The 25327-nt window shown below is 36.6% G+C and overlaps 1 protein-coding gene across 1 annotated transcript in view; it reads right to left on the bottom strand.

Annotated features, from left to right (window-relative positions):
• LOC117415784 (bridge-like lipid transfer protein family member 3B) overlaps positions 1–25327 on the bottom strand; it is a 49323-nt gene that overhangs the window by 21557 nt on the left and 2439 nt on the right. Inside the window, exons 2-7 of the mRNA XM_034026579.3 lie at positions 15716–15878; positions 10546–10584; positions 8367–8458; positions 7469–7658; positions 6972–7112; positions 6082–6252 (exon numbers count right to left, since the gene is read on the bottom strand). Coding sequence (XP_033882470.3) covers positions 6082–6252; positions 6972–7112; positions 7469–7658; positions 8367–8458; positions 10546–10584; positions 15716–15878 — 796 coding nt within the window. The remainder of the gene's footprint in view (positions 1–6081; positions 6253–6971; positions 7113–7468; positions 7659–8366; positions 8459–10545; positions 10585–15715; positions 15879–25327) is intronic.

Raw genomic sequence — 25327 nt, 5'->3', positions numbered from 1 at the left:
TACACTGACTAGAAGTGTTTTTCAATGTCTTGAAATAAAATTGTTTATTTTAGTATTACCGGTACTACACATTCTACCATTAAGAGTTACAGTTATGCCTGTAACTACCTGCCTTAGCATAATAACAGACAAAAAACAAATACTTGTAAAAGGCCACACACACTAAATCTTTCAGTAAAATAAACAGGAATGCATTCATAGAGTCACAGGATGCCAAGTATCATTTCCAACCTTATAAGATTGAAAATAAAAAATGTGTGTCTGGAATATGGCCGGCAGGACTGGGATCATATCAAAATTATACACTTCAGGGTTGCTATCCATTTGTACAGACCAATGCACCAGCCAGCAAGCATAATATGAAAAATACATTTGAAACATATATTGCACATTTGGATCGCAGGTAACAACTAGAGTACAATGTTTGAGAGATAAAAACTGAAATCATTCGTAATATTGGGGCACAATGCCATTGGATCCATTCTCTTGTTTGGAAATCAGAAGGGAAGAGAGTGAGGGGGAGTCATATAAAACACAATTAGTAGATCTGTAGTAGAGGCTAAGTGGTTTCTAGACATGATAAATGAAGAGAGCAGGGATTTAATTTAACCATTTCATTCCGGCGAACAGTCTACCTGTTTTAGGTCTGACTGGCATAACATGACTTTCAGCTTGCGTATCAGGACACATATCTACTGAAAGTACAGTAGCATACCTTTCTAAACAGCTGAGAATCTGAAGATTAAGAGATTAACGGTTTTCACTCTCGAAATATACCCTACTATTACCTAGTTTGAATGTAAGAAATACGTTTTAAAATGTACTCATTAATTATATTATTCTTCAGAAAATGCTGTAACAGAAGCCTCTCCAAGTTGCTTACTTTCTAGCAAAAAACAAGACGGCATTTACTGACGGTGCACTGGTAAAAGGTGCAATGACTGTCATGCATGGCCGAATTGTCTGCTATAACTGATGTGCAACTGGGATCTAACACTGTAGCAAGGAGAGTATTGGCATTATCCAAAAATGTCTGTGTACAGTTAGACCAGGATTTATGTTATCAGTGGTTTTCAACAGTGTGATGAATCTGTTGACTCGAGCCACACTGCTCAGGTGGCTGTATTTGTTCAGATGGTGTTTGAGGACTTTAGCATGAAAGAATAGTTTTTGACATTATTGCAATTACAAGCTAAAACCAGAGGGATAGATATCTACAATGACGTAAAAAATATTTCGCTAGAAAGAAATACCGAAAAGCTTGTGTCAGTAACAGGATAGAGCCCCTGCAATGACAGGATGTCATGTAGGCTTCATAGCATGTTGCAACACAGACCCCGATTTCCCCCCCCATTTCCCTCAACTACCACTGTATTTAACATCAACAGGCACTTTGCGGCAAAGTAATGGCATTTGACCATGTTATGACTCCTGTTGTAAAAACAGTTAAATCAATTCGTGCTAAAGTTTGGCAATCTTTTGCTTCACTCTGAAATAAGGTGGCTTAGCAGAGGGAAAGTACTGTGCTGATTTCTTTCTCGTATCAGAAATTACAACTTTCTTGGAGTCAAGAAACGAAAGTTGTGCACAGTTGACTGACAGTGTGTTGGCTGCTTGACTTGGCATTTTTAACTGATGTCAGAGAAATGAAACAGCCTGAACTGTGGATTGCAATAAAAAATAAATAAATAAATAAATAAACTGTAGACATGATGATTAGTGCTGCAAAGGCTTTCAAATCAAAGTTGGATTACTGGGTGCAACAGCTGCAGAAGATAAAAAAAAAAAAATCAGTATTTTCCAGTTGTGCAAGATGCGTTGGACGGAAACGAAGCCACTGCAGAACCTTGGCCAGACTTCGTGATATTCAGCAGATGGAATCGTGATATTCAGCAGATGGAATCTGGTGTAATGCTTGCTTCGAATCCCTTTATGGATGCAAGTGACATTTCTGAACAAGTGGGGTCATTGTTTAATCTGGATTGTGTTGAACTGGAAATGGAGATTCTTAATCTTCAAAACTATATTCAATTGAAATATCCAGTGTCTGACTTCTGGACTTCAGTGGACAAGGACAAGTACAGACAGCTCTGCACAGCAGCAATGAAAGTGGCGTCCTTACTTGGTTCCACTTTTCTATGTGAATCTGCCTTTTCAGACATGAACTTAATCAAATCAAAATTTCGAACCCGCCTGAGTGACAAGCATCTGAATGACTCCATCAGGGTACCACTTTACAATTACAAGCCAGATTTTGCTGGGCTGGTAGACAGCATGCAGTGTCAAGTCTCACATTGAAATCTAGCTAAGAATAACATTTTTCTTTATTTTTAGCTTGGAACTCTTTGAGGAGTGGTTCGCAAATGTTTTTGCAAATCAGAAGTAGTTCTTCATAGTAAAAAGGTTGGAGACCCCTGAGCTAGAGCTTTTACCTTATGACCTGTGTAACTACTGATTAAGACAAAAAGGACATTGTGTTCCTCATAATACGCATGGACCTTTCCAAGCTTATAACAGAACTAAATATTTCAGAATTCTGGGCCTGCCATTAAGGCTGAAAGTTGCAGGCATCGGAGGTCATGTGCTTATGACAATTAAGTTTTCACTCACTGTTAGTATTTCTTTTGACAAACAGCTACAGCATTAAGGTCCTGCTTCTAACTTATACACCCAAACACTTTTTTTGTTTAGTTTTTTTTTTATGTAAATTTAGTAGTCACCAATTGATTTTACCCTGTTTTTCTCTCAATTTGAAATATCAAATTGTATTTTTTAGGCTCAGCTCACCGCTACCACCCCTGCGCTAACTCACGAGCAGCGAAGATGAACACACGCTGTCCTCTGAAACATAGCCTGGACTCAAACCGGCAACCTCCAGGCTATAGGGCGCATCCTGCACTCCACGTCTTTACCGGGAGCCCCCCCCCAAACACTTTTCTGACCAAAGGATTTGACCTGTGTTACACACTAGTCTCAAAACACTTAAATTTTATAATTTTTTTTTTAAAATTTATTTCTCACTTTTGCAAGAATGTAGCATCAGTGAAAGTGTGTCTATACTGTAACTAGCATCTCCACAGCTTTAAATAAGAATATGAGATTTATGCTGATGGCAAACAATGAATACAGTGTGTATGTTGCATTGAGAGTTTAAATTAATCTGAAGAATTGCCAAGGCAGCTGTCTAGTCAATAAACCCTAATGTATTCAGGATGTCCCAAACAACAAGGAGAGACTACTCTTAAATTATTTTCCATTATCACACTGGTCAATTAGCACACAGTGGGATGAGACAGTTTCAGTACAAACAAGAAATTAAATCCTCAACAATGACATTTGGAGTTTGTATCAAATCTGGTCCTGAAGCACAATCAAAAACTAGTCGGATTAGTTTTTGAGAGAAAAACAGCAGATTGAAGGTTGTGAACGGCTGAGTATACTAAAGTGTTGTCTTCCAGTAATCCATTGACATTTTCAAATGTTTAAGCTGTATATTCAAAGCAGCAACTCAGTTGAAATTCAGTATATATTTTAAAACAAAAAGCCACTGCCACCCAATTAAAATGCTTTTTATTTCACTGTAAGCTATTTGGGTGTGTGCATGACTATGAATAGTTTTCATACACTACTATTTAACTTAAAGCTTGTAAGTATTTTCCTGGCTCTTCTTTTTGAAAAAACTGACAAAGCCCTAATTTAGCAAGGAGATATATAATATATCCATTGTATATATTGTACGCAAGCAAGCATAGAAAAAAAACTTTTAAACAGCTGTTGCCAGTGTTGGCACCTTACTAAAGATGCCAGTTGCTGTAGGTTAAGAACATCTATTAAGTAAAAACATTATCATGTCAAGGTTGCTGCATGAATTGTGGAATATCTGCTTTGGGTGCCATTTATCTAAACAATTCTTACCATTTTGAAACTAACGTTTCTAATTAACCAGAATGTCCACTAGGTCAGAGCTAACTTTTTATGCAGGAATATGTTTTATTCCTTTATGATGAGATGCAGCTACTCCAAGGGTAACAATAGCTGAAACAGTTCATGGCAGTTAAAGCTACGATACCTTCTAGTAAAGCTCTCCTATCCAAAACAAATCACTGAGAGTAGTTTTATTTGAATGTAATCCTCATATTTAGGCTTGCTATTTTTCGATTGTAAATCGGTAAAGGTCGTTAAACGTCGAATTCTCCAAAAATATGAGTGAGTTCGACAAATAAATTTATATAGGATAAACGTCGGTAAAACCACTTGCTATTTTTTTTCTTATCAAAAATAATAATTTAAGAATTCATCTCGTCTGTGTAGTTTTTATACTTGCTGTCTGTCCCCTCTCCGTTCCGCTCTGAATGGCTAAGGGTCACTGTCAGTCAAATCAGTGGTTCCTTAATAGGCTAGTGTAGTTTCACCGTCAGTCATTTCATCCTGCCCTGACAGATCTCGTTGGCTGAAGCAGCACTAGAATGCTCTCATTCGTTTAAATGACTGTCATTCAAAGCACCTACTTTCAAATTAGCGGGTAAGGTGTAGGTAAGCGTTTACTATGGTGACAGTTACTAGTTTGATTTGAAAATGGGGCGCAAGAGGAAAACACTTAATGAGTATTGTGCACAATACCCTGATCGACGGCAGAAGTCTCTGCGGCAAGACAAAGCTGGCCAGTCTGCCTTGCCTCCAGTGAGTCCAGCTGTGCTTAAGGAGAGGGGCGGAGCTTGGAATAAGTGCAAGTTAGTTCTGTTCAACTCTCTAATGTTTTGTTCTGTCTGTGCATATTGTTTTTACTTGTAAATGTATGCTATAAAAGTCTGTGTAATACACTTTATATGCTGCATTTTCTACGGTTTATTTGAGACATTTTTTTAAATTTGTGTAGGATCTATATCTACAAGGTATAGCTTCGCTGTGACCAAACGTTACTTCAATTAGAATGATGGTAACCATGGTTTTGTTGCATGTCGAATATGATAAAGGGGTTTCTCTAAATGACACGTTTCTCAATGGTATAAAGTCATTTTTTTAAATCATAAAGGTCGATTTCACCCGTGCTCTGCATGAATTGAGAAATAAAAGATTGAAAAAAATTGTAAATTCTTTGAAAAATAAACGTCGATATTAATCATCGATTTGGCAAAAAATTAAATCTAATAGTAGCAAGCCTGCTCATGTTACATTTTTATTGTAGGGTATTTAATCTGGTGCACCTCAAGGATTACAACATATTTAACTAATGAGGCAAGCAGTGGTTCATCATTCCTTGTGCATATGTGCTGGTTAGGAATTCAAAAGTGTCATTTTTAGGGTATCCTGGTCACACAACTCCCTTTTCTGTATTCACTCTCAAGGGTAGGCTCTTCTTGTTGTTTCCATTGCAGGAACTTGTTCCAACCAGGCTGTTAATTATTTATTTGACCCCGCTGACGACCAATTCAATAATTAACGACCTGGATGTATCAAAGTGATGCAATCATCTGGAAGAGCCAAGGCCTAGACATTTGATTATATATATATATATATATATATATATATATATATATATATATATATATATATATATATATATATATATATATATATATATATATATATATATATATATATATATATTATAAAAACAATAAAACTGTTAATATAACTTACATATAGTTATTGTTTAAGCTTGCGACAAAAAACAAGTCAGCAAATTCCTTATAAAAAAAATACAATTAAATTAATTTCAGCTTGAAGCCACAAGTCAGGAAATATCACCCCACCTACAACTCATCTGCATCTAGGTTAGGCTTTTAGCATAGATACCGAGATGTGATGGGCAGGGTAGTAATCAGTGAAAAGGGGAGCAGTGAAAATAGCATTGGTAAGAATTAATTTGAAAGCCTTAGCAACAACATCTTGAACAAGGAAAAGCTAACTGACAGGTGTTTACGTTGCAAAGGACATCACTCTACCCCCAACCATTGCCGAGATGTTAATGGCTGTCTGAGTTTAACATGGAAATGAAGTTGAAACCAGAACTATAGCACAATGTATTATTATATGCGTAAATGTTGCGTTTTATTAAAAATGCATCTGAACCATACATACCTCTGAGGATTCAGAAGCCATGCTCTTCCTTTGCTGGGCTGATTTCTCCATAGCCTCACTCAGAGATTTTGCATACTGGACCATTGCCTTTAACTGGGAATCAGTCAGGACCCACAACAGATCATCCAAAACCAGAATCAGTTTTGATGCCACCACATTGCAGTCTTTTAACTGTTAAAAGATAAGCCCAGAAGTCACAAATCTCCCAATCTCCCATTTGTTAACAAATAAACACTAAAACTGTCATATCATGTGAGGCTTAAAACATTTCACTTTAAACAAAATACATTTTAAAGTTAATATGATCATATACTCTACAGTAATGGAAATCATTTTGGAAACCACCTTATAGGTAGTGGACACTATTTACAAATGCTGTTTATATAGAAGATGACTACCCAGCTGTCAGCCTTAACTGCTGAAGTATGCAAGACTCTGATGGAGTAGAGAAGTGCTGAGAATGAAAGGTGAAACGTCAAAATGTCAAATGCCATAGTTCTACAAGGTCTCGAGGAAAAATAGATCAAATTATGAATCAAGACAACAAATTTGTCTGAAGAATTGGAGTAAATGTAACAAACAATAACTCTGCTCAATGAGGTAGCTCAAAGAGCAAAGTGTGAACAGTTGTACAACAGTCAGTGTTGCAGGTTAATATGAAGGTGGGCAGGAGTTGCATGACGGCCACCACAGCTAGAGTGATGAATAGTGGTGGAACGCTCAAAATGTGGTGGGTGGTTTGGTAAAAATTGATGATAGATTAGCCTCCAACATCAAGCAAATGCTGATCTATCAATAAACATTAAAACTTGCCTATTTCAGTAGTGGTTCACAACACACTAGCTTTTTAAAACAAAAAATTAAAAAGAGAGCTCTTAATGTGTTCTTACCCTTCGCTTTAGTGTGACTCTGATTTTGGATTGATTTGTGATCAGTCGAACTGGAGCACTCAGGATTTCATGATCTCCACTCTGAATAGCATCCGCCTCTATCCTGATCATCTGCCAACTTATTTCTTTAAATGTCAATATCTACAATGTAAAGGACAATTTATTTATTAGACATGCCAGTTTATATTTGTCAATAGCTAAAGCATCACAGATGTGCTACAGCAAATAGTCCCATTTAATATCATGAAATCTCCAAGTAGATAAAACAAAATAATGCAATAATCAATCTAATAAAAGTTGGACCATGTACAGATTACAGTATGGAAAATGCATTCTTAACATTAACTCGTGCAATATGTCTGTTGAATAGGTTTAACAGCATAAAGTATCACCATATAATTGGTTTATTAACATAAACTTTTAGTTTTATTATAATCTCATAGCCAGAAAATTACCAAAAATACAGATGATTTTTGTATATGTTTTGTTGTTTTTACCTCTCCCCGCTGTGGGTCATGTATTCGTGTGAATCTCAGGTCACCCGGTTGCCAGCTTGTATTCACACTATACACTTTCAGCTGGGACAGCTCAAAAGAGGCATTGAAGGCTTTTGCTTTGATTCTGATGACAATGGAATTAACAGATATAGTGATACCTTCCACCACCTTCTCAGCAAATCCATACTCACTGAGGGGAAAAAAAATACAATGCAGTCAGTTATAGTGGAAGGACAACATAGAGAAACCGCAGAGAACATCTGGATTTAAAAAAAGGAAAGAAAGAAAAAAAATCTAAATTTAATGCAACCAGCAATCTGCAAGCAAATTCAATCCAAGCATGGGGAGAGAACAATTTCAATGTACCAAATCAATAAATATACTGTATAAGCCCAACACATATCCTATAGGAATAATTGTCAATATTGTCTGTCCCTTCTTTTCTTTCAGATGTTAAATATATAAGAGGAACAAATTCAGATAATTGATGTGAACGTATCCATGTAAAACAAACAAAAAAAAACTGAACAGATTCATGTGAATATATTGCATAATATACTACAGTGCTCCCTCGCTATAACGCAGGTCTCAGGACACACACAATATCAGCGTTATAACCGAAGAGTGGTAACATTCCCACTTGTGGATCATTTTAATTAGCAGTTTTTAAACTATAAATAGCCTGGCTAAACGTTATATCCAAGGCACGTTATAACCGAGAGCCATATAGTGAGGGGGCAATGTATAGGATATTTCCGATAATGCCTGCCTTATGCAGAATTATGTTATATTCAGCAGAAGGATATTCAAAATATTAGTCAAATAATTGTATTATTTAAGTATTACTATATATTCTACAATTGAGGATGTTTGTTTGTGTATGAATATTGTAGCTCACCTTTGACCAGAGGCTGTTGCTATAGGGGATGGGCCGTTGGGTTTTCTAGGGTCCTCACAGGTACTCATTTCCATTACAACTTTATCCAGGTACTAAACAAAAAAAACAAAAAAAATGATAAACATGATATTATTATTAATGTATGTTTATAAAAACACAGCATTTTGATCTCCCCCCCTCCCCACCCAACCCTTTCCTTTTTACATCAATCCCATGTTTTACAGGCTGCATTCCTTCACGTCCAATAACTACAATATAAGATGTGATTCTGCACGTCACTGGCTGGAAGAATATTCCAGAGAACATGCTTAGCAGTAGAAAAAAAAAATCTTCATACAATATTAAATCAGCAAAATCTGTTTCAGTCTTAAAAAGGAACTATGAAAAGTGCAGGATGCAATTAGTATAATATATTGGGTCTCTACCAAAGGAAAATGGGCAACAGAGGACCGCTGTCTGTTTGCTTTGAATCATGCTGTGATGAAGAATGGATGCCACTGTCTGTTCATCTTCCGTCATTAAATACTGTACAATTTGAAAATATGAGTACTATTTGGGTTTAGATATGTGGTTAAACAACTAGTTGGAAAAGCGAGATGTGTATTGCCTTTAGACATTAGTCATTGAATCACTATATTGGACACTGCCCTTTCTACGCGTTCTCAATGTGAAGGTCATAATGCTGTTGTAAAGGCAGAAACAACAGAGACGGACATGAAATCTGCCTTGATACAGGTGGTAGACGCCGCATGCAAACTGGATTGATGCAAACGCAGCTTGTATAAAGCTGTTTTAACATGACATGGTTGCACGGTCCAAAAAGCCTTTGTTTGCTTTACAGACATATGCAGGCAACAGATGAGAATTGCTGTTTAAAAACCTTGGCTGCATCCTTTCAAATTAAATATTCATAAAGTATATCTAGTATACAGTATAGGCCCTATACATATCTATGCATAAAAAGAAACACTAATCATGTGGACAGCTATAGGGAAACAAATATAAATAAAACCTACTGTATCCCAATCTGAAACATATTTTTCAAAAATAAAAGCTGATCTAGGCCATCATTGTTGCTGCCAAAACTGCTGGGACATTAAGTTCACGGACACGTCCAAGGCATTTTATCTAGTCATTCAATCCTCTGGATTAGAACAAAACAAGTCTGCCTATGTAAGTATTACCCAGAGGTCCAATTGGAAATCCCTGTTTAAATGTATTAACTCAGCTACCAGGTGAATTACAACAACTCAGTAGAGTCTGACTAACTGAATACAGTGTTCATCATTCCAGATCCCAGACTAAAATGTAGCCCATTTTGCAGTTCAGTTTAACATCAGATATTTCACATTAGATTGAAAATGCATTGGGGCAAGTTAGGTCAGTAATTTGTAATCTTTACACAATCTTTACCATGGTTAACGTGGTATCATTATAATGTTTGCTCAACTAGTGGGCATGTAAAACTAGAAATAGGGGGTTTTGGGAACAAAAACTATGCATCCATGGAGCGGGACTTACATTTGTAATAAAATAGTTTGTAATCGTGAGTAAAAATGCATATGTGAAAAAACATGTGATTTGTATTATAGCAAGAGTTTAAAAGAATGTAGCATTCAAAATGGTTCTTTTTACTGGACACCACTTGTAATGGAACTTTACTGAGAGAATACACATGTTTAACAAGTGTAAAAGCACCATCTTGTTGTCGGTATCATTAAAATGGTTCAAACAGATTTTACAAAACACTGTGTATGAAGAATGCACTTCTCTACACCAAACTCCCCTGTTGAAAGGGACGAGCTCCGTACTGCCTTGTAAAAAGTAACAGATTACTGTACAGTACCATAACAAATACCAAATGTCATGGTTTTTCATCACATTCCCTCCAAGTGGCACTGAAATGGTTAGTTTTACTGGACAGTACCAACAATAGAAACTGATTGAGAGAACCAAATTATATAGCAGTTTATGGCAGCCATCTTGTCACAGGTCAAAGTGAAAGGTACAATTAGATTTTGGCCTAGGTGTATCCATAACATCTAAAGAGGTTTGTGAGACACAGTATTAGCAGTTGAAGCAGCGATGGCAGATTGACAACATATAGGCCTAAGCCTCCTTTGCTGGGTGCTTAAAAACATAATTAATTAAACAAAGACATTGAAAATACAAGTTTTACCAGAGAGATTGGATGGGTCTTCAGCTTTGTCCATGGTATCTATAAAACACAAAATTTAAATAGTTTTACAAGATACTTAATGCAATACATTTAGAATATTCTAGGAATAATTATTATTTGATAATTTGATAGTGTGAAGTGCAGAAATGACATGCATATTGAGTCTTAATGCAAAATACACATTCCCCATTTGAAAAGCTCATACTGTAACTCCAGTACAGTAGTTTAAACAAAACACGAATGATCAGGCATACAAACACAAGGCCAATGTATATTACAGTATCTTACTATTGTAAGTGAAATAAAATTGCCTGTACTGTATATCGCTCTGAAAAACGAATGCCATTGTCAACAACACACACTTAGAAATGCATGACATACCATATCAATTTATTAATGAGTATTAAGCACATTCCGTATAAGTTCATACCCATCACATTAGTCATCTACTGTAGATGGCACAGTAGTAGCTTTTAAAGATGTATCTTTATGTAAATCAGAGTATACATTGTATGACATTTCCTTAGTAATCTGTACCCGGCCCTGCTGTTCTACAGCACCCAGTCTAATTGCTATGAATTGACATTCTCTGCAGGAGAGGTACTAGCAGAAAATAATTGCTGTGTGCATGAAAGAAACCACAACACAGATATAAATCTGACTGCAGCATAATTTATCGCAAATCAGCAGGTAGGATCGTTACTGTCCAATGACTGTGAACAGACAGCAGTAGTAACACCTAAACTTTACATTGTTATCTTAATATACCTATTCAGATTGAGAAGTGTAAGTTTCCAGGATCTTAAATTTACAATTAATATGGGGTTTGCTTTTGAGCAAACACAAAAGGAAGCCAATGAATGTGTACAGTAATTGTTCCGATGACCAATAAACTAAATTGTCTCTGGCATTCTTGAAAAATCTGTTTGCAACAACGCCACAGTGCAGCTTGGATGAACCATATAAAAATATCTACTATGCATCATCTGTAAAATGCGTAGTTTTAGAGAGTCTAAATGCATTTTAAATGCAGTTAAACTTATTATGTGTTTTTTATACAACTACAAAGTACTAAACCCAGCCTTCTGAAATGAGAGCACAGTGTAAATCTAGTAACACTCCTTACTGGGTGTAATACAGATGAAGTTCTGCGATGTCTTAAATTCCTTGCTGTCATTGCTTAAGATTAAATGAGTCAGGTGACCTGTGGGGCCATGCAAAGGGATCAAATTGTTATCAGTATATGCAGATGCACTGCATCAAATTTACAGATACTGTATGCACAAGACTGTTGGAATCTAGACGTTTGATCAATGAAAATCAATCCAAATTGTGTCCTTTGACTGGTAACCTTTGCACCACTGGTTATTAAATTAAAATTAGAAAACGTTAATAACGTAGATCTACAACCAAAATACAATCCATGATTCTTCTTGACAGGGATATCCCAAAGCAATGATCACATTGTATTTAATAAATAATTTGCAAATCATAACAAAAATGAAACAATCTTAATGAGCTGTGTAAGCATTGAACAATATTATTTTTAACACTTCCTGTTTTTTTGGCAGATATTTGTATGAGAACTTGCCTTCAGCCAAACAGAGTTCAAAGAAAGCAGAACCTTCAGACAAACAGGGTATTAGAAATACAGTGATCTGCTGTTTAACAATGAGAAGGTATTGTGTCCACATAGCAGGTTAGGAATAGGTGGTCTGTTTTGCCGAACTGAATATGACTGCTCTAGATTACAGCCCAAGCCCAAATGTTTGTAAAACAGAAATTTAAAAGCACTGAGCTGTAGTTACTACTGTATACGGTGGATCAGTACTTAACAGTAAGGCTACCCCACCCTCTTTCAAATTGTGTCTTAGTGCTGAACTGGACGGACTGGTGTTTAAACTAGAATATTTGCTCCATGTGACTATATATACCTCCAATGTTTTGATTCAAACACAGGCTCCCTACAACATATTAAAATGTTGGGCATAATATAATTATATATACACACACACATATATACATTATATATATATATATATATATATATATATATATATATATATATATATATATATATATATATATATATATATATATATATAAATATAATGTACATATGTATGTATATACAGACGTGCTCAAATTTGTTGGTACCCCTCCACAAAAAACTAAGAATGCACAATTTTCTCTGAAATAACTTGAAACTGACAAAAGTAATTGGCATCCACCATTGTTTATTCCATATTTAATAGAAATCAGACTTTGCTTTTGATTTTTTATTCAACATAACATTGTAAATAAGAAAACAAATGAAAATGGCATGGACAAAAATGATGGGACCGCTAACCTAATATTTTGTTGCACAACCTTTAGAGGCAATCACTGCAATCAAACGTTTTCTGTAGCTCTCAATGAGACTTCTGCACCTGGTAACAGGTAGTTTGGCCCACTCTTCCTGAGCAAACTGCTCCAGCTGTCTCAGGTTTGATGGGTGCCTTCTCCAGACTGCAAGTTTCAGCTCTTTCCATAGATGTTCGATAGGATTCAGATCAGGACTCATAGAAGGCCACTTCAGAATAGTCCAATGTTTTGTTCTTATCCATTCTTGGGTGCTTTTAGCTGTGTGTTTTGGGTCATTATCCTGTTGGAGGACCCATGACCTGCGAATGAGACAGAGCTTTCTGACACTGGGCAGTACGTTTCGCTCCAGAATGCCTTGATAGTCTTGAGATTTCATTGTGCCCTGCACAGATTCAAGGCACCCTGTGCCAGGCGCAGCAAAGCAGCCCCAAAACATAACCGAGCCTCCTCCATGTTTCACTGTAGGTATGGTGTTCTTTTCTTTGAAAGCTTCATTTTTTCATCTGTGAACATAGAGCTGATGTGACTTGCCAAAAAGCTCCAGTTTTGACTCATCTGTCCAAAGGACATTCTCCCAGAAGGATTGTGGCTTGTCAATATGCATTTTAGCAAATTCCAGTCTGGTTTTTTTATGTTTTTCTGTCAAAAGTGGAGTCCTCCTGGGTCTTCTTCCATGGAGCCCACTTTCGCTCAAAAAGATGGATGGTGCAATCAGAAACTGACGTACCTTCACCTTGGAGTTCAGCTTGTATCTCTTTGGCCGTTATCCTTGGTTCTTTTTCTACCATTCGCACTATCCTTCTGTTCAATCTGGGGTCAATTTTCCTCTTGTGGCCGCGCCCAGGGAAGTTGGCTACAGTTCCATGGACCTTAAACTTCTTAATAATATTTGCAACTGTTGTCATAGGAACATCAAGCTGCTTGGAGATGGTCTTGTAGCCTTTACCTTTACCATACTTGTCTATTATTTTCTTTTTGATCTCCTCAGACAACTCTCTCCTTTGCTTTCTCTGGTCCATGTTCAGTGTGGTGCACACAATGGTACCAAACAGCACAGTGACTACTTTTCTCCATTTAAATAGGCTGAATGACTGATTACAAGATTGGAGACATGTGTGATACTAATTAAAGAAACTAATTAGTTTGAAATATCACTATAATCCAATTATTTATTATCTTTTCTAAGGGGTACCAACAAATGTGTCCAGGCCATTTTAGAATATCTTTGTAAAATAAGCAATAATTCATGTCTTTTCACAGCTTCTTTGCTTTATTCTATGACATACCAAAGGCATGCAAGTATACATAATAAAATAGCTTTTAATTTCATCACTTTTCAGGAGGAATGAAGCATTATTTCAATGAGCTGTAAGGGTACCAACAAATTTGAGCACGTCTGTGTATATACACACACACACATATATATATATATATATATATATATATATATATATATATATACACACACACACAAACACATCTATCTATCTATCTATCTATACATCTATCTATCTATCTATCTATCTATACACACACACATATATATTAATACATATATAAACTGCAGTGTACAAAATTGAAGGAATATGAAAGAAAAGATTTTTTAAAAGATGTACACAAAAAGTTTAAAACATTAAAAAATCTTATTTTCAGGACGTTTTGGGCAAAAGCCCTTCTTCAGCTGTTTAAAAAGAAAAGTAAAACACAGCGCAGTAAACTTCTTGTTATTCAAGAATTGTAACTATACAAAAATTCTGTGTATGATGTCAAGATTATTAGAATAGAATGTTCATTCCCAGAGGTTCCAAAGTTCCCAGTTTGAAGATAAACTCTCTTTCCTTTTGTTTCCGAGCAACATTTGTTCCATAGCACTGATTGATCACACAGACTGATGTTTTCAGCAGTGTGATCATCACTGTTGAAGTGACGGACTACTGGAAATGCAGTGGTGTTAATGAGAATGCTTCTTAAGTGTTCTACAAACCGGTCTGCTAAATGCCTTTTAGTTTCCCCAATATACAATTTGTTGCATTTCTTGAAACAGATTAGAGGCATTAAATCTTCATTCAACATTCATGAACATTTCACATGTACCTCTAAAGGAATAGTCTACTGCATTATCTGCAAGAAATGCAACAATGTATATTGGGGAAACTAAAAGGCATTTAGTCAACAGACCACAGTACATATCTTTTTTTTTTGTATGTGACATAAAACTTTAATAAAACTACAATAATGTAAGAGGTAGATTAGATTATATTACAATAAACAGGGATTTCTCAAGGTCGTTTTGGGAAGCTTAACACACATACGTTATAACAATATATTTGAGCCATAGGTTGTTTCATATTTTTATAGTATATTTCTTATTAAATTAAAAAAAGTTTCAATTACTGGTAGTTTACATCTGCTATCCTGCGCTTGTGGCAGAAGTGATAAAATGGCTGCTGTTTGTTTACAAACAAAGACAGTAAAGAATAGTGTCTTGATGCAAGTCATAATACTGGAAATTATATTTGAACATCTAGTTTACAAAACTACATTCTACTACGTTCTATTCTAATGGCAACATAGGACAGAAATACACACCATGCAGTATTCCAGTCAGGTGATAAGGGATAAGTGTCTGACCAGATGCTTAGCAAATAGTGTTGACATGAAACATGAGCCTGCAACATTACTCCTTGCGCTATGTGACTCAAATACACATTTTGCTTTGTACTGCATATGGGTGGGTGAAAAAAATAATACGAGTTGCATGCACTGCTTAGTGAAGCTTTTTAAAAGACTGATTTAGCTTTCTCACCCTGATGGTTGCCTTATTGCAGAAGACCCTGTTGATGGCCAACCATGTGGGCAGATCAAGCATGTTCTGAAGCACCTCCTCATCCAGCTCCAGGTTGGTCAGCTGACCTTCCCCTTTCAAGGTACTCAGATTGATCTTGTCCGGGGACAGATTTTTGGCAAACCTGTTGATATTTTTATAAAAAAAATACAATACATCAGTCGGATATTCAGCTCAGATGTTTTTTTGTATTTACACATTTTGACACAGTCCGAACCAATTCGTATAACATGCCATTAATGTGCAAAAAAATAAAGATTACAGTAATTAATCCAGACACCTGGAAAGGCAATTTGAAGAAAATGCATTTTTTCTGTAAAGGAGCTTCGCTATTTGGAAACTTAAGTTGTCTAGAATAAACACTTTATTCCTCCCCTCAAACTTTTTACAATTTCAACCAATTTCCCACTCCAGGAACTTCAAGTGTTCTCGAAATAACAGACATTAGATTAGCTACAATGTTAAAATAAAAAAAAAAGAAAATAGGTAAGAGAAATATGGGGACATTTGTAGCACAAATCAATATCAGAAATTAAGATAACTTCACAGAATCATAAAGGCTACAGGGTGGTCACTTTCTAACTTATTTGAAGGAGAACATCGACTAAGAAGTTTTGAACCTGCAAAATGCTGCATTTTATTGTTTTTAAATTGTTTACTGTTCAATGCTTAAAGCCCTGAGACAAATCAATGGTGCCAATATTACATACTGTCAATGTCAGCTAAAGGGCAATTTCTGGTCCAAGGGTTACAGTGATAAAGCAACAAGGGATGGTGTAACAGTGGTGTTCTGTTACAGTGTGGGTATCCGCTGAGAGATGAGAGAGACACAGAGGGTTTGAAGTTAAAACTCCACTTAGGCGTCCAGGTTTTATTTCATATCACAGGCAGTTGCAGTGGTTGGTAGCTGCCACTAAGGTAGCAGGTAGCCCTTGTGTGGAAGTATACACACACACACACACACACACACACACACGTGTATATAATTACAACAACACAGTGGGTAAAACAGCTAAAAACAAAAAGGCTTGCCATCCAGTGGCTCAGCGCTGCTCCCTCACGGTACGGGTGTGTTTACACTAGCAAATAACCGAGCCGAGCCGGAACCAAGCCGTGAAACTCCAGCCCTGCAAAATATCTGAATGTGGCTCAGGGCCGAAGCATGCTGTGGGCGGGGTTACTGTATATCGTCATCACGCTCAAGCGTCATTACAAGAAAAAGTGGCAACCGTCAGCAACAAAACCGGTAAATGTTTTTGTAACTCCTTACCTTTACGCCGCGGGACACAACACCACACATCTGACTAAAATACTAAATAAAATAACTCCCTCTCTATAATACGCATATAGTGAATCAAAAATGTAACTTTCCGTGAATTAACTATGCATAAAGCACAATGTAATCAACGCTGTATTTTTAACAAACAAAAAATAAAAAAAGTAACATTCCCACTCGAGGATAATTTTAATCAGCAGTTTTTAAACTATAGCCTGGCTAAACGGCAGTGGGGAGTTCAGTTCGAAGCGACAGACAAGCAAACCAACAAAATGCAAGAAGGAGAGCGGGTTGGGAGAGTGGGAGAGTGGTAGAGGGAATGGGCTCGCCCCAGGTTCGGCTGCCGGAGCGGGGCTGAAGCGTCTTGACTCCCGGAGAAAGCTGCAGCTCCTCTCGCAGCAAAAAAGTTAATAGATTAGGAAAGATAACCACGTTACAGACCTAATATTTATTAAGTTATAAAACTAATGCTGAATAAGATGTCTGTGTTATAAAGTGTCAGCGCAGCTTTTCTCCAGTTCAGATATTGTATCAGAAGGGAGAGACAGAAACGGAAGTTACACTGATAAGTTGTTTACAGTTTGAACACTAGTACTGTATTTACTGTAGAAATATTGCACTTGTATAGGGAATTGGGGGACATGCTGTAGGAGCGACTCAGCATGTTCATTATGCGTGACGTCTCTCAGCTCGGCTCGCCTTTCTCTGGTGTAAACGCAACTCAAGCTACCCGAGCCGTACCAGGCTGGCTCGACTCGGCACCGGCTCGGGTGTGCAGGTGTAAACGTAGCATTAAATTACTGTACCAGTGCCACAATGGGATTACTACAGCCGCAGTTATGGCTCACACAAATTTAACTGTCAACAACCCGATTTATTTGTTCAGGATCTACGGCATTCAGGTCATGTTGCTAGGTAGAAACACAAAACCACTGTTCTAAATAAAAGTTTTAATTTCTTACTCTCACTACCCTTAATCATTTTGAATGTTAAACACAAGCTTTCAGACTCACGACTGACCTCCTCTCAAATGTCACAGCTATACTGCTTCACTGTTAACACAATAGCTGTCAGTCTCTAGGACTGTCCTTATTCCCAACCTCCCGAGCCAGTGATTTGTCTACATTCAAACTGAACCCGTCCCTGGGTTCTGTACCAAACAGCTATTGGTTAGAAAACTGAGTTTTAAAACTAAGTCTTCTATTCGTTGTAACTGCAATGCTATAATGTTGCAGGTGACTTTGACACTGGATAAAGTAGGACAGTAAGAAAAAAGAAGAAAATGCTACTCAACAGGTTTGAAATTGCGCATTGTTGAATTTGCCGAAACACATGTTTTCTTTAAAATTTGAATTAATACAACAAAATTTGTAAAAGCCAGTGAAGCGGGAATGATTGTCCAGGTATGGTTTTGGAAAGAAATGTTCAGTAAAGCAAAGAAGATATGCTCTTGAACTTGTTTGGGTACCTGATAAGCTCAAATAACAGTAGCTTAATACAGACGTGATGTGACGCATTCATTCTTTAAAACAATTACAAAATCAAGGATCCAGACACAGTTGTTGCCTTAGGAGCCAATGGCTCCTCGTCAAATCCAATTGCTGGATGCCACTTCAGGAGCAAGCTGGATGCTACCTTATTCAACTGCTTAAAATACAACAACTTGTTAAGACACTAAAGTGATACTAAAATAGTAACTTCATGTCTGTACTCACTTGTTTGTTGCCTCATTCTGCTGAATGGTTAATCTATGCAGCTGATGGCTGCAATGAACTCAGCATGTTTATATTTTTCAAGTGTGTCTGGAATTTGTGACGGCACCTCTAATTGTGTACAGTTTTACCATGGGAAACAGCAGCTGATCTGACTTCGTTAAACAGCATGTAACATAGACAGCTCTTATGATTACATGTTACTGTTTATTTCAGTAAAAACAAATGTAAACTGCGATGAGTTGGTTCTGCTATTTACGATATTAAATACTTAATATTCACACAACTCTCAAACACGTTAGGTTATTGTCACAACTGCTGCATGAAACTAAGGTTACTGTATTATGCTGGTGTTATTACAGCACCTATCTGCGCTTACAGGCAATTGTACTTGATGACAGTGGGATTTTTTTAACAAAAAAATCCCAAACAGCAGAGGTGTTTTGAGACATTTCTTTCAATATATTTTACGCTATGCTGTCGAGATGGCGAATGAAAAAATTAAAGGTTTGCTTCTGGATAATACAAGCTGGAGGGGGGAGAGACGGATGGTGCTCAGTTTTCGAAATTAAAATTATCAGTGTTATTGTATATTTTGTATGTTTCAAACATATTCTACCATAGCACTTCTCGTACACTGTCTTGTACACTAGATATTCAGTACATATTTTACTGAAGCAATACAACCGTACCACCCAGTGCTTTGGATACTATACCCTGCTCCATACAAGGCAGCAGCACCATATAGAGTTGCTAAGTATAATGATTTGGTAACAGATTTTAAAACTTTTGTTTAAGTAATATACATTATACAAATCAGAAGACAGAATTTTGCATGTGAGTGACATTTAATGTGTGATTTATAATATTCATACATTGTCAAACAATTTCTGTTAACAGGAAAAAAAGAAACGCAGTGCGTCAATGGCATCTGACGAACCTTCGAAGGTTTAAAACAATCTTCGAATCCCTGACTAGCGAACTAACCTTCGAACACAGCCCTATCCTTAACACATTAAATAAACTGGGGTGGGATTCAAATCTCTTAAACTAATCCCCATGCTGAGCACTTAGATCCCAGTTAAACACGCAGTGAAGGTGCTGTAGCTCATCCTGGTTCCACATACAGTAGTGAGGTTCTTCTGCACCTCCAGGCTGGTCGACAGCATCCAACAAAAGAACAAAGGGCTGGCATTCCAGCCCCTTTTTAAAAGACAGGTGACCAGGTTTAACTGATTATCAATTATTCAATTGACACCTGGCCACCTGCTGCACATTCAGTTTCAATTAGGCAGGGAGGGAAGTTTAACCTCCCAGCCCTACCATACCCAACGCACACTATTTTACAAACAATAAACATGTGTTTATTTTTAAACCAACAAACCATATTTATAATGAAACATAACTATATTTTACAGGGGTTTGATCCTTTAGATTTTTGCAGGTCAACAGAGAATGATGCAATGTGGTCTGACCAGGGAAAAACAAACAAGATGGGTATAAAAAGAGAGACCGTTTTCAAAATTCAAATTGACTTGGTTATCTTTTTTTCAATACTGTAGACATGGTATTGAAGGACCTAGGAATTTGGTTTAGAGAACCCAATTCGCCCCCCTCATTTTACATTTCCGAGTTTAAATTTCTACAAAGTAATATGGCTAAATAGCATTTAGAAAACACCAGGCAAAGCATATGCAGGGCTGATAAGCACAAATATAACCTTAAGCTCACTGCAAGAGCTTGCTAGAGATTTACACTTTAAATCGTATTTACCTGATAATCTCACTTACTAAAAAAAAAACAAAAAAAACTACTTGCTATAAAAAGAGCGATCTACTGTATTAAGAGATCAGCACTTGAAATAAACCTTTTAATGGATGTTGGAAGCAAATTTGTGTTAATACAATTGCACGTTCCCCTGTGCTTTTTGTTTTAGTACTCTGTGGTTTCAGTGTAACAGACTGTGTAGTAGACTTTAATATCACCTCATCCAGCAGTAAAACTTAGATTACTGTTACAGAAATACAATACTTGCATATCATGGTCTGTATAATCAGTGCAACATACTGTAGCCAAGTAGTGTTGTAATAAACAAACTAAACATATCCTTACAAAAAAGTATTTTTCTATCTCCTTTTAAAACTATGCTAATGAACAAACTATTACATTTTTTTATTTAAATGACTTCAAATTAAATTGAACAAACAATCAACCAACCCTGACAGGATTACTACCTCAGTGTCACAGTTGTGTATGACAATAAGACGCATTCAGTTCTGCCGTGATTGTGGACTAGCCCAGGCTATTCGACACAGCTGGCTGAGGGTACTTGGTATGTCATGACTGTCCGCTCTTATTTTTTCCATGGAAACATGAGCTCATGGTTTTCCTAGAAATCAAATGCTTTACAGAACTAGCATTATCAACAACAAGAAAGAGAGCTCAAAATACACACAACTTCATGTATAAAACAATAGCTGAAAACAGCTATTCTTATTTAACAGGTTTTATGTCTGTTTAGTCATATATTTCTGACATTTGTGATGTCCATATAAAATAACACAATACTGCTAAAGACAATTCTTATAATTTCCCCAGGGGGTTGTTTAACAAATTAACTAAATGCAGGTCCTACTTTTTAAAATATTTATAAAGTAATAAAATAGATTTTTCTTAAGCTACAGCTGGCAACCTGCCTATGTCCATCAATTGTGAAAATAAGTGTTAGAGTATGGAGGGATTGCAGTGACAGGATGTTTCGCCTTGTTTTGTTTTATTAAATCATGCATGGGTAACACCAGTGGACAATAAAGTCCTCTATTCGGACAGCAGGTACCACAGGAACAGCACCTTCTTCCAACACTAACACATGCTGCCGGAAAGGCATTTATTGTGTGGGAAGACAAATATGCTTGAATATGAAGTCTTGGTTGGGGTAGATTCCTTTTTCAAGTCTAATTCCATTTCCAATTTATTTTTCAAATCAGTTCTCAATTCCAATTCCCATTTATTTTTATTCAATTCCAATTCCAAGTCTTTTTACGACTTAGGTATTATTGAGCAAACATACATTCAACTTGTCAACAACACATGCAATTACAATGCAATAGCCCGTTTCAGCACCGACTCCTTCCACTCTCCACCCAGAGGTTCAAGACTACCTCACCTCAGGCAACTAGTACAGATGACAGAGCAACTCACTTTCTGGAAGGATAACAGACACAGGTACCCTACCCCTGCCAAGCTGGTCTGCAAGTACCTGGCAATACCTGCTTTCATCAGCACCTGCCGAGAGACTTTTCAGCATTGCAGGGAAAATGTTCCGCCAGGGAAAGGTGTCACCTGACAGACTAGATTTGAGCAGCTCATGATGATTCCTTGTAACAGCAAGTTGAACTGATTTGATGAATTTGGATTGTAATTGTGCAATTGCATGTATTGTTGACAAGTTGTAGTCTATATATGTTTCTCAATAAAGCCTATGTTGTAAAAGGACTTGGAATTGATTAAAAGGGAATGAGAATTGGAAATTGATTTTTAAACAATATTAAAAATGGAATTGAAAAGCTGGTCTGGGTATGATTTTAATGGAATGGCCAAAAAGTCAAATCATATTGTAATTCCTCAGTTGAAGTCAGAGATTTGTAACTGCATTGGCTATAAATGCATTGTCTGGCTTAGTGAATGAATGCAGTAACTGCACATGTGTCACAGTCATCAGTTCACTCTTGTGGACTCTTGAGTCCTACTTCAGATCACAGATTGTTACAATATGTAATTAAAGTACTTGACTTTTTATAATGTAATCAGCATCTCAGGTTTAAATGCCCTACTGTATTAACAAATATTCTAATCTCTAGGATTAAAATGAACATTGAATTTTGAATGCCCATGCTGTACTGTAAAATGTGCATGCTGGTTGGGGAGATGGAGCAGTGCTTCCCTGACAGACTCAAAGGAGAACCGAGACATTTATTACTGTTTCATCTCGGGGCTGATACAACTTAAATTATATTAAAAGGTCATATGAGCTGCAAGTCATTTTAGTTGCATTGTTTAAAACTAAAAGCCAAGATCTAATCAATCATACAGTCAGGCTCTCTGCAGACAATCTGACGAATGGGTCGTCACATGTTCCAAGTCTCACTGAATGGCAAAAGGTATTTATAAATATTTTATACAAAAACAGTATCTTGAATTGCAAAACACAGTCTGAAAAAAAAAAACAAGAAGAAACAGACAATGGCTATCAACAATTAGGCCTGTAATAAAATAGGCTTTGCTTTTTCTTTTTTTCTGCTCTGGTAAGAGATAGAATGTTGTAGAGGCAGCAGTAGAATACAAGCAGATACATCCACCCCTTGAGAGGTCAGCCTCTCTGGCCACTCTGACCTTGGGTAAAAAATCAGCTTGTACCGGATCTTACAGCACCCCATACTACTGTATATTTTAAGAGATTATATTAAACAGAATAACCCTGTGATGTCCTTTCCATACAAAGAAACACAATGAGATTTCCACTGGCTGTAGCATATCTTTATCAGGGTCCTGTATGCTACTGCACCATGCTGAATGAATTATAATGACTTTAGACAGTATGAATCACTACTATTGATCTGTATGATTACAGTACTTAATACATGTGGTTTAGTGTACAGTATGTTTATACATTTGAAAAATAATATATAAATATGTTAATGTATGCTATTAAGCCTTCTGTTCAATTCCTGTAACTGAATTTAGTTTGTAAAGCACTAAGAGATGCTTCCATAGGTCAATAAAATATACGGTTCAGAATTTTGTCCTGTCTGCAAACAGTTTCATTTAAAAGTCCTCAACCATCTCTATAAAACAATTGTGTTAATATTTCACACCTACAAATATAGCCTACTTCCACGAACCAACATGTTAAGAGGGTGACTCCCAGTTAAATATTTACACACATAAAAAGAGCGTGAGAAATTAATAGACTGACACCAGTATCAGGTATCTGGAAAATGTTACCTTGCGCCAGTACCTGCTGGGTACTGTACTGGACAGGATTTGGTGTCAGTGCCGAGTGAATTCTTACATATGCATACAATATGTTTTTAAACCATTCCTAAACCCAGTGCAACCTATTTAGCCAAACAAAACATGTAAGCTACACTGATTTCATTTGCATACAATGTTCCTTAACTGATATTCTGTTGAATATTATAGCAGAGCACACATTCATAATGAGTTAACTAACTTAAGTATATATTACCTTATAATTACTTACTGGAAGATTTTTGTAAGTGCTCCATGTTAAGCACAGTACACAACCCTTAACATGCATTGCTGCTGTTTTATAAACATAATCCATATAGTACACATGATACATGTTTTCTTTATGACAGTAATGGACAGGTGAAACTGTATACTGGATTATAACCTTCCATGTTTTATCAAGAATGAATCCATGTCCACATATTTCTGCATAAAGTGAAAAGGTTGTATCATCAGAGTGGGTCATAATATCATTCTGTGTATGAAATTAACAGAACTGGAATATACAGACGGGAGTCCCAAGTCATTCTCTGTGTCAGCTTGGTTTCTTGTCACAAACTGCCCCACTGACAAAGAATGTTTTTAAAAAGAGTCATAAACTAAATACTGGAAAAGGGGTTAATCTTCACCAGCGCTGAATAAAACCTGTGGCGCCGGCGGTGTCTTTCAAAAGGTAAAACCAGAGGGTTTTGAATGCCTGGACACTACTAAGAGAACAGGACACCTCATAAATCCAGCCTACAGGGGGCGAAACAGCGGACCAATTGAGAACACTGGGACATCTCAGAAACTCTGATACGAAATAACTACTCTAGTGTTTGCCTTGGTGTGGGAGTCCACTGCGTAAGTCGTCTAAAATCCTAAAAGTACAAGTAATCAAACCTCTAACTTAGCCCCGACTGATCACCGGAGAAAGAGTTGGATGAACATTTGAAGTCGAAAAAAAGATTGAAATATATTCAGTCTTTCATTAAGCAGTGCTGGAGTTTGCGGTGGAATATCCCAGACATAACCGAACGAAGAGAGCACATCTTTGTGGAGGATTTGCTGTTTCAGTGGAATACCTAAATAGTTAATGACTCTTGTTTTTGCAAAGACATTTCTTACGTGGAGACAAAACGTGAGAGAAGACAGACCTAGGGAACCTGGACTTCTCTGCCAACAGAGAAGAGCCTGTTAAGTATTAACACGTAGTGTTTATTCTTTTATGAACTCGAGAATAAACCAACCTTAAAGTAAAATTAACATTTTGTTTGAGGTAGAATGCAAGAAAAGTATTAATGCTTTCAATTCATGCTTTGAGTTAATGAACACTACAGTAATTATTTGTTGTATGTGATTTATAAAAATTGATGTGGGTTTTACAAGGCAATTATCACTCCGCATTAAAGCTAGAATCCAAATTTAGCTGTCTTAATAATAGATCATTCTCGATAGGTTGTCTGGACGCAAAGAGCGTCTATCTCGCAAGAGTGAGAATTGACTTCTGAACCAAAACACACATATTTTATATTAGAGATAGAGAGATATATACACACATACATACACACACAC

Source organism: Acipenser ruthenus, chromosome 7 (assembly GCF_902713425.1).
Source record: "Acipenser ruthenus chromosome 7, fAciRut3.2 maternal haplotype, whole genome shotgun sequence".
Classification (NCBI taxonomy): Eukaryota; Metazoa; Chordata; class Actinopteri; order Acipenseriformes; family Acipenseridae; genus Acipenser; species Acipenser ruthenus.
This window is presented reverse-complemented; position numbering and strand designations above follow the sequence as displayed.